We start from the raw sequence: 16,789 nt of genomic DNA on the forward strand, positions 1-16,789 counted from the left end.
ACTGCACTTAAATCATCCAAGACAGATGATTGTCTCTCTCATTCTAAATAGTCTTCAGACAAATGTGTCCTATAACTTTCTCCAATAATCTTTTTAGTGTCAGAAGGAAGATTTTTAAATAATTGGACCAGGACAGTATTTTATACTTCCTCAACTCCTAGCAGTAATAAAATCAACCATTTGCATCATTAAAGAAATAATCATAAGAAAAGAAAAAATGAGAGAATGTCAGTTCAGGGCATTATCTTTCTCTCTAAAACATTCTCCTTTTCCAAACATCCCTGTTTCTGTTGAAGGAACCACCATTTTTCTGTCTCCTGGGTTTATAATCTCCCTGCTATCTTTGACTCCTCATTTTCCCTGGCCTCACAATCCAGTTTGTTGCTAAATCTTGCCACTTCTCTTAAATCTTAAAACGTATCTCTTAAATCCTATTCTTCTCCCCACTCACAGTTACCACCATAGTATCATCACCTTTTGCTGAGACTGTTTGCCTCCTAACTTGTCTCCCTCCTGTCTTATATCTCTCTCCATTCTGGTCCATCCTCTGCCCAGCTGCCAAAGGAATTGTCATTAAGTGCAGACTTAACTGTATCATTCCCCTGTTCAGTAAACTCCAGAGGTTCCCTACTGCCTGTAGGACCAAATACAAACTCCTGTGTTTGTTCTTTAAATTCCTTACCAACCTGATCCTCACCTACCTTTCTAGCCTAGTTTTTCATTACTCCCTTTACTCACAGGTGGTGCTCTTTTCCTCATTTCTGTGTCCTCCCTTCCTGGAATGCAGCCCCTTACCCCTCTGTCTAATCATGGATTCACCCACTTCCTTCATGAGCCAACTCAAGTATTATCTTCTCCCTGAAGCATTGCAAATCCCCACAACTGCAGGTGCCCTCTCTCTCATTTTGTATTTATTGCCTTTGTATTTGTTCTACATGCACTTATCTGTGCAACTGTTGTCTCCTCCAGTGTATCATAAGGCCCTTGACAGTCACAACACTTTTGGAAAAGGGGACCATTCCCCTTCACACCCACCCACCAACCACAAGCCAATTACCACCAAAAGGCAGATACACCCAAGGGTTCTGGAAATAGTCCCATATTCCCACTGGGCTATTGGTCCAACTCCAGCCCACCCCCAAAACCAAGGGAGCAAGCAGTGGGCAGATACAACCCAGCCATTTCTTCTGCAAGTTCATCAGCTCCTGCTTCCTGGGCAGCCTCAGCTACTGAAGACCCAGAAAAGAAGATTCTCACCCTCAAAGTCCTTCGCACTGTCAAATGTTTTGACATCAGAAATAAATGTAGTTTTTTTATGAATGGAAAGGATGTGAAATCAGATACATTGCCATCTGCTCTGCATTTGTAACTCCCCCCATGTGTTGTCTCCACTTGTTAGAACGTGAGCTCCTTGAGAGCAGGGGCTATCTTTCTTTTTGGGGGGTCCCCAATCCTTAGCAGAGTGTTTTGTACATAGCAAGTGCTTATGAATTGGTTTTTTATCTCTCCCTTCCTTTTTTTTTTTTAATTTGTACTTCTACTGCCTAGCACAACACTTAGCATATCTATTTGGTCATTAAGATCATTATGAAATGCTTGCCAGTTGATCGACAGCAGGAATTGAAATAGTTATTCTTTATTTTGCAGATCATTACCTAGCTCGGGGAAGCCAGATGTCCCTTGTTCTCTATACATGAAGGAGCTACAAGGTTTTATTGCCAGAGTGATGAATGACTACTTTAGACACTTTGAATGTTCAGAGTTTGTCTTTGACAACACAGAAGCCATTGCCCAGAGAGCAATTGAACTTTTTGTTCGTAATGCCAGTCTCTTAAGACCACTTGGGGAAGGTGGGAAAATGCGACTTGCTGCTGATTTTGCCCAGGTAAATGGAACAAGACTGATTTTTTTAAATTCAAATTTGAAAATACCGTTCACTCAAGCTTAAGTGTTCTGTCCTAATCTTAATCTTTTTCAGCAAGAGCTAAGATTTCTTAGACATTAATTGATTCTAGAAATCTAATTGTTACAAAAACTGAAGACATTCTTGTGCCAGATATATTTTTATATTTGCATTTTGTAAATTATCATCTTTTTATATTTTAGGGTTAAACTCAGTTGTACATTCATCTTAAGACCCTCATTATCTCTTCTATGTAGCATAGTGCTTGTTTTATTTCTTTGATGCCTCACAATACCAGAACTGATTGATCAGTGTTGCTGGCTAGAAAATACACTTTACCTTAACAATGGGAAGGGAAGGGACTGCCCATTGTCATGCAAGTACAAAGAACTCTCATGTATCTTTGAATCTCAGGAACTGCTCATCATGACAATACCATTTTTAGTTCATTTGAAATGAATAAACAGGAGGCCAGATAAATCCAGTACCTGAGTATTCGATCTCTGACCATTTCTAATGTGGAAAATAATCAGAGGTATAATAGATCTCTTTTTTGGTGACCAGCCTTGAAATAATTACATGATATAAAGGGGAGAAGACATTAAAAAGACAGACTAAGAATAAGTTCACTAGGAAATTGCCTTTTAAAAACTGCCAAAGATTCAACAAGATTTTTGTATTCTTATAAGATTTTTGTATTCTTAGACATTTTAGAGCTTTGCAACCTAATGAAAATTAAGATTCTAGAAATCTAATTGTTACAAAAACTGAAGACATTCTTATGCCAGTAAGTAAGTAGTAAGCAAGTAAGAGGGATAGCAGTAGTAAGTAAGAGGGACAATCACTGACCCCCCTCCCCAGACCTGACCAGTAAAAAAAAAAAATGATAGTAAAGATTTTTGTTAAATCTGTGCCATAGGTAAACTCATCTTTAAGTCTTTAAAAGCTGTTATCTTTACTAGTCTAATCTAAGCAATTTTTCACATGGATTATCCACAATGATTTGCCAGTTTCTCCAGACTTATGAAGAAAATTTTAGTGTTTATTCCCGTGCATATGAGTGCATGTGTTAGTTTGTTATTCCTATAGCAAGAAAGTGAGGCACGGAATGCTTGTGCAGGAATGATTTTCAAATTCAGCCCTCCACTGTACATGATTTACAAAAAGAGAGGCAACCCAGAGCCTCATTTGCAAGGTGCCTGGTTTCCTTGCATATTCATTTGTCCAGCAATTTACCAGTTGCACCTCTAAAATGATAAGCCTGAGGCCATCGTACCACAGAAAATAGGTTTACTTTAGAAAGTAGGACTCTGTAACCCAGGCATTAAATTGAAATGAAATATTGCCTTTTGATTGACACATAAGTGTCTCTTATTGCCTTGAAAGTCATTTTTATAATTTTCTTTTATAGACTATAAATAATCAATAAAAAATAATAAAATTACGTTATCTCTTTTGTACATAGGCACCTGTATCTTTCTCTCTGTAGTTTTGGAACCAGACTTCCTTCAGGTTTAGAGAATTTTGTTTGTGTGGTGTTTGATTAGTGTCCAAACAGGGTCCCCACTAAAATAAAAATGAACCCATGTGTCCAGGGGCCACTTAATCAGGGGCTCCGAGTACACTAAGCCATGCCACAAATTGTTCTCTATTCTCCTTTTTCCCTTCACTTGTCTCCCCCATATTTTCCTTTGTTTTTTCTTTCTTATTTTCTCTCCTCCGGACTCCCTCCCCCATCAGCTCAGACGCATTCCTCTCCAGCTGGTTCTTGCCTTCCCCTTGCTGGAGGCTGTACTTCAGGTCCAATTAGAGTGGGATTCAGGAGGCAGGAGCTGGCTGAAGCCCAAGTGCCCTAGGAGAGGGAGGAAGGGGTCAGTTAGGTTTGTGGGGAAGGGGGTGGGGTGGGGGGCGCCAGGGCTTCCTTTCCTCAGGAGATCGGAAGATGGAGATGATTGCCCTCCACCATCTCCACCACAATCCAGCCACATTCCCAGAACTCCCTGAAATGCTGAGCTCTCAGGTGGGAAGGAAGAGGAATGTCACATGTAAAAACTAGATTGCAGCATTTGTTTTGTCCTTGTTTCTTTCTGGATCGGTTTCCCATTTACCCAGAATGTCCTCTGCTCCTTTCCGTAAGTGTGAAATGAAATGAAGCTCAGCCATTGCCAGCGAGTGCCCCGTCAAGCTTTGGCTTCCATTTCTGTCTGCCTGCGTGTGTTTTGTGCTCAGGTGGTAGCACCGTTCCCTGAAATGTGGCCCAGCTTTCCTACACACAGACCCTCTTTGATTCTCCGAGGGTCCTTGTAGGCCCTTTGGCAGAGGCGGGAGGCTGGAAAGTCCCAGGCTCTGTGGATGCTTGCTGGATGGCATCCCTAATCAGATTCCCGTGTTCATCCCTGTGACCCAGTTTAGAAGCCTCCTGCCATTTGTATTCACTCGCAGAGCCCCATGTAGGTCACAGGCAGGAGAATGACAGATGGAAGTCATGTCCGGACTTAGGAAAGAGCCTTGGCCAATAGTGGCGAGCTTCTCCGGCCCTCGGCTCCTTTCCCCACGGCCTCGTAGCAGCTTTTTTATTTGGAGCTTTTTAATTCAGAAAACCTTTCTGCGGCACAGACTCTGCTCGGCCTCGCTTAGTAGGCCCTGCGAAAGCACGCCAGGAACTGCCTGTGCCTTTGGGCCCCTGCGCTCAGAGCCCTGCCTGGGTGCTTCTTTGAGCTTTCAGCTATTTATTTAGTGCAGAAGTCGGAACGTTTCCCCAAACTACCATTCGGCAGACTAAAAAGACGAATGCTGGGAAAACTTGGACCAGGAACAAAAAGTGAGAAGCTCTTCTCTTCCCTGGCCATCTGACCTCTCCTTAGCTTCCCCATCCATTAAAGGTGAATTAGAAAACGATGGGATTTGGTGGTGGTCATCGAGGCCCTGCCTGTCTCTCACCTGGGAGAGCAGGCGAGGCAGTCGATGTGTGATGGGGGCTGCAGAGCGTGTGGAGGTGTCTGTGCCTTGACAAGAGTGCAAGAGTGGACAAGGACAAGCCCGTCCAGTTAGCTGCCGCTCTGGTTTCTGGACTGCTCCCGGCTGCCCTTATGTAAGCCCCGGGCCACTGGCCTTGCCTGGCCTCCCTCCTCCAAGCTCTTCCCACCGGTGGCTCTCCCCGGGCGGGCTCTTTCCCCCATGGCAGCTGGCTTCCCGATTGTTTATTCTCTGGCTTTGGGAGCAGCTTCTATTTATAGCTTCTCTGGTGCCCTTTAAATATGTGGCTGCCTCTCCCTCACAGAGTGCCTGCATAGACACATTGAAGCGAGGAAGCCAACCCGTCACGCGTTCTGTTCTGTCTTCAGAACAGCGTCAGGCGGGTCTGCCCGGGCGGCAGCCAGCGATGCCCTGCAACCCTCTGGGTCAGGCGTTGGCTGGGGGCTGAGGGGAAGCTGGGCCACTTTCCCTTTGGGGCCACCCCGCCACGAGCCAAAGCTCTCCTGGGCAACGACGTTCCTTCATTTTTAATGGCGCTCCACCGAGAAGAGAATGGTTTGTCTACACCCGGGAGCTTTTTTTATGGACGAAAACTTTTCTAAGATGTAACGTTTTGAAATTGTTCGGTAAAGATTTCTTGTACATCATGATACATTTCACAGCCCTTTGCGCCCAGATCTTCTCACACAGCCATTGGCTCCTTGGCTAACGTTTGCTTCTTAACACTCAGCCCTTGAGGGCTGAGAAAAAGGAGCTGCGGCTCCATCTTCCTTCAGGGCAATTGGAAAAAATGATCCATAAACGATTCCATGGTAAGTGCGTTAGGTCACTGCATCATGTATACCTGCGCACTTTACATGTAACCGTGTAGCACTCATCTTCTTTTGAGATGCCTGAAGCAGAACCCGGAAATGAGACCCCCACAGTCACGCAGATGTCCGCGGAGGGGGGGGGGGCCTCAACCCCGCCCCTCCCCCAATTCCCACAAGGAATGACTTAGATTTGCCCATTGGCTACTCTGGCTCAGGTTCAAAATTAGCTCACAGCTATTTTGTTGTAACTTTGAGTTTCCTTCCATTTTGTTGTTTAATTTTTTTATTCTGCCTTTTTTTTCCTGGCACATATTTTCTTCAGAGTATTCTGTCTTCACACATACACACACACATTCTCTCTCTCTCTCTCTCTCTCTCTCTCTCTCTCTCTCTCTCTCTCTCTCTCACACACACACACACACACACACACACTCCCTTTACCATTCCTGGTGCTTGATTAATTAAAAATAAAATCATTCCTCCAACTAGACTCAGGGAATCATCTGGACTTGGAGGATGTAGAGAGTTTTTAGTTGTCCATGCTGAAGCTACTAGACTGCAACAATGAGGGGAAATGATTGTTTGGGGGCAGAGCTGGGTAGGTCAGTGATTGAGAGCCAGGCCTGGAGACGGGAGGTCCTGGGTTCAAATCTAACCTCGGACACTTCCCAGGTATGAGACCCTGGGCAAGTCACTTGACCCCCCAGTATTAATTCTAAGACAGAAGGTAAGGGTTAAAAAAAATGATAGCATTTCTAAGTTATTCAAAGTTGTTTGTTTTTTCAGTATTGCTATTAGTGTATAAATTGTTCCCCTAGATCTGCTATTTTCACTTTGTATCAGCTCATCTAAAGCTTTCCAGATCTCCCTGAAAGTACCCCCCTTCATAATTTCTTATAGTACAATAGTATTCCCTCACTTTTATATACCATAACTTGCTCAGCTATTCCACAATTAAAAGGCACCCTTCAGTTTCTTTGCCATCCACAATTAGCTGTTAAAAATATTTTTGTGCATACCTGTCTTGTATTTAATTTTCTGTAGTTTCTTTCTATTTCTTGAAGGTATTGACCAATCATTAGTGGTAGCTGGGCCAGAGAGCAGGCACATTTAGTAGCTTTGGGGGCCTCATTCCAAATTGCTTTCTAGAATGGCTGGACCAGTTCACACAGTTTCACCCATAGTGCTAAATTAATGAACCTACTTTCCCATAATCCTTCCAGCATTTATTATTTTCTCTTTTTTTGGCCAATTTTGTCAGTCTAATGAATGTCAGGTAGTACCTCAGAGTAATCTACATTTTTCTGAGTTTTAGTGATTTAGAGCATCCTTTTATATGGCAAATGATAGCTTGGATTTCTTCAAAGAGGAACAACTTTATGGATTAGAATCATGGTCTTGTGGCCTTACAGGACGTAACCCCTAGCAACCTTTGAATTTCCTATTGCATTTTCACAACAGTGGGCACAAATTGGATCAGTTAATGGTTCTTGGAATTTTAAAGCTAGAAGAGATACTAAAAGTCATTTATCTCAACCCCTTCATTTCCCTCAAAAGATAATGAAGCCCAGAGAGGGTACAGGACTTCTCCAAAGTCTCATGATTAGCAAATGACAGAACTGTGATTTGAATGTCGGCCCTTTGACTCAGTGTCCTGTGCAGCTTCCACCAGGAAGGTCAGATGAAGTCAGTCAAGAGTCAGGTGCAGCCCTACAGCTTCCCCATCCCTGTTTTACTTGGCTCCACTTTATCCGTCTGGGGCAAAAGGTTAAGAAATGTCTTTTGTTGTTACAGATGGAATTGGCTGTGGCTCCACTCTGCAGACGGGTATCCGACCTAGGGAAGTCCTATCGCTTACTCAGATCTTTCCGGTGAGTTCTAGTAGCTAAAATATGCTACTTGTTATCCCTGTCCATTGGCCATGTATACACATTCTATTGGTAAATGATTTCCCTCCTCCAAATTGTTTTTATTATTGTTCACATTAGAAGCTTTTTATAAAAACATTTGCAAATTATTTTAAATAGGGTGATTTTCCCCTTTTGGATTGATATTCATAATTATTATTTAATATGTTTTATGCTGTTACTTAGGAGATTATGTACTCAGCTTTTATGGTAATAACTTATAACATAAGGAATTTCCTGATAATTTAGGCATCTTGCTATCATGTTGGTGAAGTGTTATGATGGTAAACTTGTTATATAAATTTCTACTACGCATTAATATTTCTCTTAAGGCAAAATAACAAACCAATAATGAGGCTGGAATTGAATCCTCTCTCTATTCAGAACACACTGTTTTCTCAGAAAGCTGCTAATACCTCATTTTAGCATGAGCACATGCCATCTGGGGATCAGCCGAAGAAGCTAAGGCTAAAAGAAGCCTTGGTTAGAGGCTTGGGGTATGGGGCACTAGAAGGTTACTTTCTTCAAGCATTCAAAGGGATTTTCAAGAGGAGAAGGGATTAAATTTGTTGTAGGGAAAAGGCAACCTCTGAATTTAGCCCAGTCCTGTTTGGGCAGATCTCTCTAGTAATGTCAGCTGACTCTACTAGCCTTCATATAGAGAGCCAGCTCTATATGGTAGGGGTCCTGAGTGGCGTTTAATGGCTTTGGATTGAAAAGACAGGAAACAGAAAATGAGAACAGCCAGACTAGTGGTTAGCCCATAGCTCCTCCAACATCATGGAGTTCTTGACTTTATTTTATACTGGTTTCAAACAAAGAACACAAAGAAAGAGTCACAGCTGTGAAGGGGTTACAAATCATACAAAAGAAAATCCTTGGAGGCTTCAAAGTAAAGATAGAACAGGGTCCAAGGCTGAATTCTAGCAGCCTGGATATCAGCAAGCAAATTCTGAGAACCATAAATATATTCTATAGATATCATAAATGAATTGAGTCTTGTATTTTTTCATCGGGAGGACTGCACCTGGCTGGATAAAGTTTTGTCTAGCTCTGACCTTGGCTGATTCAGGAATATTCTTAGAGTTTAGGGATCTTAATATTCTTGTAGAGAAATTGTTAACCCAGTAACTGCTGGTTTGTTTAAAGCTTTCCAATGGGACCTATAATGTTATTAAGAAAAGGTGTGGATCTGAAAAAGAGTCAAAAGAGGAGCCTCAGATTTTTGCCTTAGATGGCCCATTCTATCTGCATCTGACATGCAGTGCAGAAAAATCATACACACAGTTTTACTTGCCGATGATTTTGTAATGGGATCCAGGTAAAATATCTATTACAGGCTCTATTTCTCTAAATGACTCCCAAAAGCTTCTTGGAGGGGTCAGGTTGTTTTTGGATTAACCAACCTGCTGGTACCAGAGCTTTTCAGGGCTTAGGTGACCAGGACCAAACACAAAGACTGCCTCAGCCTGGATTGGTCACGTAGGGAATCCAGATAACAGGCCCTAATTTTGACCCTGTTTCTCTAATTGGCTCTCTACATCCTCTGGAGGATATCAACATGCCACTTCTTTATCCAAGCACCCTCCGTAGACATCATCTAGAAACTGTGGGCTGGACCCTTCTTAGAGTCTGTCTGTTGGTCTCTTCATCTTCTTCCCCTCCACCCCAGTTCTCAAGGAGTCTGACTTAAGTCCAGCAGCTGGTGGCATGATGGCATATCCAGGTCCCCGACGGTCTCTGTCTTTTGGTCAGATTGCCTAGTGTTTTGATTTCATGAAAGGGGTGACTTTCAAACAGATCTTCTACCTTTTGCTCTCCAGAGGTGCTAAGATTTCTTTCTTTTTACTTTTTTAATATACTTTATTTCCAGGTATCTCAACCCTTCTCTTCCTTACCCATACTATAGAAGGTATCTTCTGGCAAACAGATTTTGTATATATAGATTATGTTTTTTGTGTTTCCGTTTTTTCAGGTCATTCTCTAGAGGTGAACATTACCATGTGATTTTTCAAATATTAAATTTATTGATATATATATATATATATGTATGTATGTATAAAATGTTCTCTTGGTTCTATTCATTACACTCATCATTATCTCAGGTAGTTCTTTCCAAGTTTTTTTTTTTTTAAAGTTAATCGGGTCATTGTTTTTTACAGCACATTAGTGGCTCAGTGGATTGAGAGTCAGGCCTAGAAATGAGAGGTCCTGGGTTCAAATATGGCCACAGACACTTCCTAGCTCTGTGACTCTGGGCAAATTACTTAACCTCCATTGCCTAGCCCTTACCACTCTTTCTTCTTGGAACCAATACACAGTATTGTTTCTAACACGGAGGATAAGGGTTTAAAAAAACAAAACTAAAACAATTATATACCACAATTTGTTTAGCCATTCCCCATTTGGTGGACATCCCCTTGATTTCTAGTTCTTTGCCACCATAAAGAGAGCTGCTATAAATATTTTGGAACATGTACGTTCTTTTCCTTTTACTCTGATCTCTTTGGGGAACAGACCCAGCTTCTAAGGGTTTACATAGTTTTATAACTGGGTATAATTACAAATTGCTCTCCGAAATGGTAGGATCAATTCACAGTTCCGTCAACAGTGTAGTAGTGTCTCCATTTTTCCATGACCTTTCCAACATTTGTCATTTTACCCAGTCTGATGGGTGTGAGATAATTCCTCAGAACTGATTTGGTTTGCATTTCCCAAAACAGTAATGATTTAGAGCATTTTTTCATATGCAAATATGGCTTTGATTTCTTCATTTGAAAACTGGTCATATCTTTTGCTCATTTGTCAGTTGGGGATGGCTCTTATTCCCATAAACTTGACAAGGATCTCTCTATATTTTAGATAAGAGACCTCTACCTGAGAGACCATCTATGAATTTTTTCCCCAAATTTTCTGATTTTCTTCTAATCTTGGCAGCATTTGTTTTGTTTGTACAAAATCTTTTCAATTTAATGCACTCAAAATTATCCATTTCTCTCTATCCCTATTTACTCATGAATTCCTCTCCTATCCATAAATCTGATAGGTAATATGTTCCCTGTTCTTCTAATTCACTTATGATATCTCCTTTTATGTCTAGAACATGTATCCATTTTGATTTTAGTCAATGGTGTAAGATATTAGTCTATACCTAGTTTCTACCATACTACTGTCCAGTTGTCCCAGAAATTTTTACCAAATAGTGATTTCTTATCCCAATAACCTGGATCTATACTTTTGGCAATTACAAGGTTACCATAATCTTTTATTACAGTTGTTGAATGTCTGTTCTGTTCCAATGATCTTCCTTTCTATTTCCTAGTCAGTAACAGATATTTTGATAATTACTGCTTTATAATTAAAATTTAGTGCTGCTAAATCTCTTTCCTTACATTTAAAAAAATTTTTTAAACACTTATTAATAATCATTTTTAACATGGTTACATGATTCATGCTCCTACTTTCCCCTTCACCCCCTGCTCCCCACCCACCCATGGCCGACGCACATTTCCACTGGTTTTATCATGTGTCATTGATCAACAAGGTCTATTTCCAAATTTTTGATAGTTGCATTGGTGTGGTAGTTTCGAATCTACATTCCCAATCATGTCCACCTCAATCCATGTGTTCAAGCAGTTGTTCTTCTTATGTGTTTCCTCTCCTGAAGTTCTTCCTCTGAATGTGGGTAACGTTCTTTACCATAAATCCCTCAGAATTGTCCTGGGTCATTGTATTGCTGCTGGTACAGAGGTCCATTACATTCAATTTTACCACAGTATATCAGTCTCTGTGTATAGAGTTCTTCTGGCTCTGCTCCTTTCACTCTGCATCTGTTCCCGGAGGTCTCTCCAGTTCACCTGGAACTCCTCTAGTTTATTATTCCTTTTTGCACAATAGTATTCCATCACCCGCATATACCACAGTTTGTTCAGCCATTCCCTAATTGAAGGGCATACCCTCCTTTTCCAGTTCTTTGCCACCACAAAAAGCGCAGCTATAAATATTTTCGTACAAGTCTGTTTATCTAATCTCTTTAGGGTACAAACCCAACAATAGTATGGCTGGATCAAAGGGCAGGCATTCTTTTATAGCCCTTTGAGCGTGATTCCAAATTGCCAGCCAGAATGGTTGGATCAGTTCACAACTCCACCAGCAATGCATTAATGTCCCAATTTTGCCACATCCCCTCCAACATTCATTACTCTCCCCTTCTTTCATTTTAGCCAATCTGCTAGGTGTGAGGTGATACCTCAGAGTTGTTTTGATTTGCATTTCTCTAATTATTAGAGATCTAGAACACTTTCTCATGTGCTTATTGATACTTTTGATTTCTTTACCTGAAAATTGCCTATTCATGTCTCTTGCCCATTTATCAATTGGGGAATGGCTTGATATTTTATACAATTGCTTTAACTCCTTGTATATTTGAGTAATTAGACCCCTGTCAGAGTTTTTCGTTATAAAGATTTTTTCCCAATTTGTTGTTTCCCTTCTGATTTTGACTACATTGTTTTTGTTTGTACAAAAGCTTTTTAGCTTAATATAATCAAAACCATTTAATTTACATTTTGTAATTTTCTCTAACTCTTGCTTGGTTTTAAAATCTTTCCTTTCCCAGATCTTTCCTTACATTTTTTAATTAATTCTTTTGATATTCTTGACATTTTGTTCTTTCAAATGAATTCTGCTTTTTTTTTTTAGCTTAATAAGATAATTTTCTGGCAATTTGATTGGGATGGCATTGAATAAGTAGCTTAGTTTAAGTGGGGTTTTCATTTTAATTATATTGGCTCTGCCCATTCATGAACAATTGACATTTCTCCAGTTATTTAGATATGACTTTATTTGTCTAAAAAGTGTTTTATAATTTTGTTCCATCTGATTCCTGGGTTTGTTTCGGCAGGCAATGATTTTTTTAATAATACTATCCCTAGGCATTGTCCCTAATAACAAATTTAAATATTTTACCATTACTTCTTCCTTCATGAACTTTATTGAACTGAGGAGTCTTATGGGGATAACCAGGGAAGTTAACTTAAATATTATATGTGGGTCCAGAAGGGTGTGTAGAAGACAGGAATGACAGTGGGGGGGGGGGGAACCAAGTTAGGGAGACAGGGTTTAACTGCCAGGGAAAATGTCTGTTGACAGACCTAACTGTCACCCTGCACCATCTAGACAAGGGCCTATGGAAACTAGCAAGCAAATGACAAGAGTTTGTAACAAATTTAATTAAGGGAACTATGGTAAAGGATGGGAATAGGGGTTTCTACACTTCCAGACTAAGGGCAAACCACAGGGTCAGGGGAGGGACTTATCTACACTGAACTGAGACCTAAGCAAGGCAGGGCCCAGAGAATAGCAGGGCAGAAATGGGTATCCTCACAGCAGAGTCCTGACACACTCCAGTGATGTTGCAACTCCTCCAGGACCACTAGCTGTACTCTTTCAGGTGGGTAGATTCTGGGAGCTAACCCAGCCCAAGTTAACCTGCAACTCAGGTTGGGATTAAGTCTCTACCAAAAATCTCCCACAAATAAAAGACAGTTTTCCTTCAGGATCCCAGGGTATCAGGGTACAAAATCCATTTCCTCTGAGGTCTCCCAGGGTTAGTTACAACTTGTCCCAACCACCATGGAGTCTGTCTCAGAGAGAGAGGCCACACTTCCTGCTTCCCCATTCCATTTGGAATTCTCAATCCCTTCCTGCTAGGTCTCCTAAATAATAACTAAGTAATCCTCCTCATAATAGGAGAAGCTAAAAAGTAGGCACTCTTCAATTGATCACTCAGTCCTAAAAATGTACTAGTTTTAGTACCCATATCATCTCAGGCTTCTGAGAATCCAAAACACAAATCTGTGATTCTGATGCATCCAAACATCAAGCAGATCTGGCAGAAAGTCTGTGTCATCATTCTTGGTATTATATCTATGTACAAGAAATGACACATGTTGACTCCAGTGCTTTTTCTGCTCAATGATGTTAGCCACATGGCATGTTCAGCAGTGTACAGTAAAATCCTGAGGCAAGGAGAGCCATATATCAAGAAATACTTCTCCTACACCTTGGCAACTATAAAATATTTCTGATTGCTGATTGGATATACTTAATATATCACAGTTAAAATTATCTGTCCAAATCAAGATGCTACTAATACTCTTTTTCTCCCAAAGATAAAAAGTCTATATACCCAAGCTCCAAATTTGCCATTTTCCTTTGTTTCCATTAGGCAAACAATGGGCACTTCTTACAGATTTTTAACCTCAGCTGGAAAATCTATAGCTAATGCAAAAATTATTAAAAATCCTCTGAGAAGCCATAACATATCTGCTCTCCAGCTACCCAAAGTCCTAGTAGCCATACTTCATTGCTCTGCCCGTACAGGTAGCACTGACCCTGTCTCTAGGGAAAATGACCAAGTAGATACCACTGCAAAGCTGTAGATAGGCCTGAATTAATTTTAACTTTGACAACGAATAATGAATCAGATTTATCACTTTCATATAATTAAAAGGAAGTGGGAAAATAGAAGCAGAAATTTAAGGCTAAACAGATTAATGGAGTATGAGTACCATCTGACTAAGTTTTTCTACCTGCTCTTTCCCTTACATTGCCAACACCTGAGTACTTGCTAGCTGCTTGACTTGGAAGCCAGGATGTGTTTCCCTTAGGCAAAAATTAGCTTCCTAAAGGGTTTTTACCTGAGGAGAGCTTCTACCCTCTTAACTGCCTGTCCACATAGCAAGAGAAACAAGTTGCTCCCTGGCGTTTTTACCCCTAGAGGGGAAGGAAGGTTACTCTTCCAAACAGGAAGTAGAATTGCAAGCATGACTCACTCTATGAAAGAGCAGTGGCATTACCTATCTCAAACAGCTCCCAGTTTTAGGATGTCTTTTCTTCCTGAGTGCACTGGTCCTTGCAATTAGCTTGAATAATTCTGAGATTCAGGGGAGAAATTCATCTCCCTACACCTCCTTGCCATTCTGGCCTGCCCAGTCTCTACAATACATCCAATATGGGATTCCTCCACACTATGTTCAGCATAGAATTCTCCCTCAATATGTCAGATAATAAACTTTATAAAAATAAGTATTTGAAGTATTGAACATTAATTTAAATTTTATACCAGTCATCCAAGGGCAACTGAGGCAAAATGTATTGCCTTGATTCAATAACATTTGCATCCACTGAATTCAGACGCTTAAATGGAAATGTCCACAAGGTGGGGCATTTTGTTTTTCCTACTACAATTCCAGGGCTACCACTTAAATTCACAGCTGTCAAATTTCATTAAGAGTAGAATATGCCAGTCAGTTACTCTCTATTCACCCTTGGAATTAAGTTCCATAGAATAGGCTCAAAGATTTCCGGTGAGAGTCCCCTTCACAGCCCAAAACTCCAATCTATGGAGGGCATCATTCTCCTGGTATAAAACTACTCCAAGTCCATTTAGCCGGCATCAGTATGTGATCAAAGGGCTTGCTTAGATCTGCAAGGATCAGCATGGTTGGATGTGAGGCAGTTGACCATGTCCTTAAATACCTGTCTACATTTCTCGTCTTAGCAATCTTTTCATGGTTTAGATTCTCCCTTTCTACTACTGGTTCTTCTTGATCCATGAATGAATTTTTTTAGAGATTTAGGGCTTCAAGATACCTCATCATAGCTGCCAAATCCTAGAAAAGGCTTTACCTTTGGAAAGTTCTTTGCACGTGGCCAGCTGATGAGCTCTTCTATCTTCTTCGGGTCAGTACTCATGCCATGCTGAGAATCTATGTGAACCATGTATTATGTAGAATTGGCACTTGTCATTTGACAGCTTCAGCTGTTTTAACACTATAATTAGCCTTTTCTCGTGCTATTTCAATAGCTTTCCAAAGTATGATGAGGTCATTCAAAGACAGATCTGAATAATGCATGGCACCAATCTCCTTGCCTCTGTCCCTCCATCCCCATCCCCTTACCTTCTATCTGGGCCCTGAAGGCCGAGATACAGAAACAATTGAAGGAGTCCTTCAGGTCCATCTCGTATAACCTCCTTGTTTTATAGATGAAGAAGTGTAACACTCAGGTCACACAGCTAGTAGATAGCAGAGCCAAGGTTCAAACCCAGGGCCTCCAGCTCCAAAGCCCTCTTTCTTTCCCTGACTCCATGCTCGCCCTGGGGAGATCCTTAATAAAGTTCAGTGAACTGGATCTTCAGAAGCTGGAGACTGCTCAAATGAGTGTGCCGTCTGGAGAGGGACCTGGGGGTGCTCCAGCAGAGCTGAGGCGGTCCTGAGGCGATCCTGAGGCTCTTGGTTCAGGGCCTGATGGCTTTCCCCTTAGGTTGTTGTAGCGGCCACCTTGCAGCGCCCCCTTTCCTTAAGCCCAGATCTGACTGTGTCCCTCCCCCCCTTAATAAACTTCTCTGTTTAACTTGGATAACCCTCCTCAGCCTTGCCCCAGCCTCAGGCCTCATCCTCTTTGCAGGTGAGTCACAGGCCGCTGTGTAGTCTGAGCTCCAACCAGATTGGCCTACTCAAAGGAACAAGGAGAGCATTTATTAAGCACTTACTGCATACAAAGCACTGTGCTAAGGCCTGGGTATACACACAGGAGGAGCTCACATTCTAATGAGGGTGACAAGGTAAAGGAGAGGTGCAATTGCAGTCAGAAAGAGATTTCCCATAATCCTTAAGGTTTTAGGACAAAGCCTATGCTAATTCCTCCTCTTTGTCATTTCTACTAATAAAATCATCTCAGCTCGCGCGCGCACAGACAGACAGAGGATAGAGGGACACAGGAGGCAGAGAGGGAGCCTGTAGCCAAGTCCAGCATTCCTCTCCATGACTATTGACCTTACAGGAAGTGGCCTGTCGCAAGGTTGGCCTTGCCAAAAGAGCTGTCACCGTGACTCAGCTCTGCCGGCAGCAGAGGCTGTCCTGGGGACACGGAGGCAGACGCGTGCCTGGGGCGGGTGTGTCTGTCTGGGTCCTCTTGCTGCCTCCTCTGGGGCGGCAGGAGAGAGAGGAGACCCCGCTGTGGGCCTGGAGCCTGAAGCAGAAAAGGCATGTCACGAATGAATACTTGTTAACTAATGCCATTTCCCTGGGTGGGAGTGTTGCAGAAGGATTCTGGGTAAAATCAGTCGGATGATGATGTCCGAAGGCCCTTCGGCCTTTCACACTGGGGGTCTTGCTTCTCCCGTG

General features: G+C 41.7%; 1 protein-coding gene across 1 annotated transcript in view; it reads left to right on the forward strand.

Moving 5' to 3' along the window:
• COG5 (component of oligomeric golgi complex 5) overlaps positions 1–16,789 on the forward strand; it is a 441,240-nt gene that overhangs the window by 412,075 nt on the left and 12,376 nt on the right. The window contains exons 19-20 of the mRNA XM_044679046.1: positions 1,648–1,885; positions 7,486–7,562. Of these exons, the coding sequence (XP_044534981.1) occupies positions 1,648–1,885; positions 7,486–7,562 (315 nt within the window). The remainder of the gene's footprint in view (positions 1–1,647; positions 1,886–7,485; positions 7,563–16,789) is intronic.

Source organism: Gracilinanus agilis, chromosome 5 (genome assembly GCF_016433145.1).
Source record: "Gracilinanus agilis isolate LMUSP501 chromosome 5, AgileGrace, whole genome shotgun sequence".
Taxonomy (NCBI): domain Eukaryota; kingdom Metazoa; phylum Chordata; class Mammalia; order Didelphimorphia; family Didelphidae; genus Gracilinanus; species Gracilinanus agilis.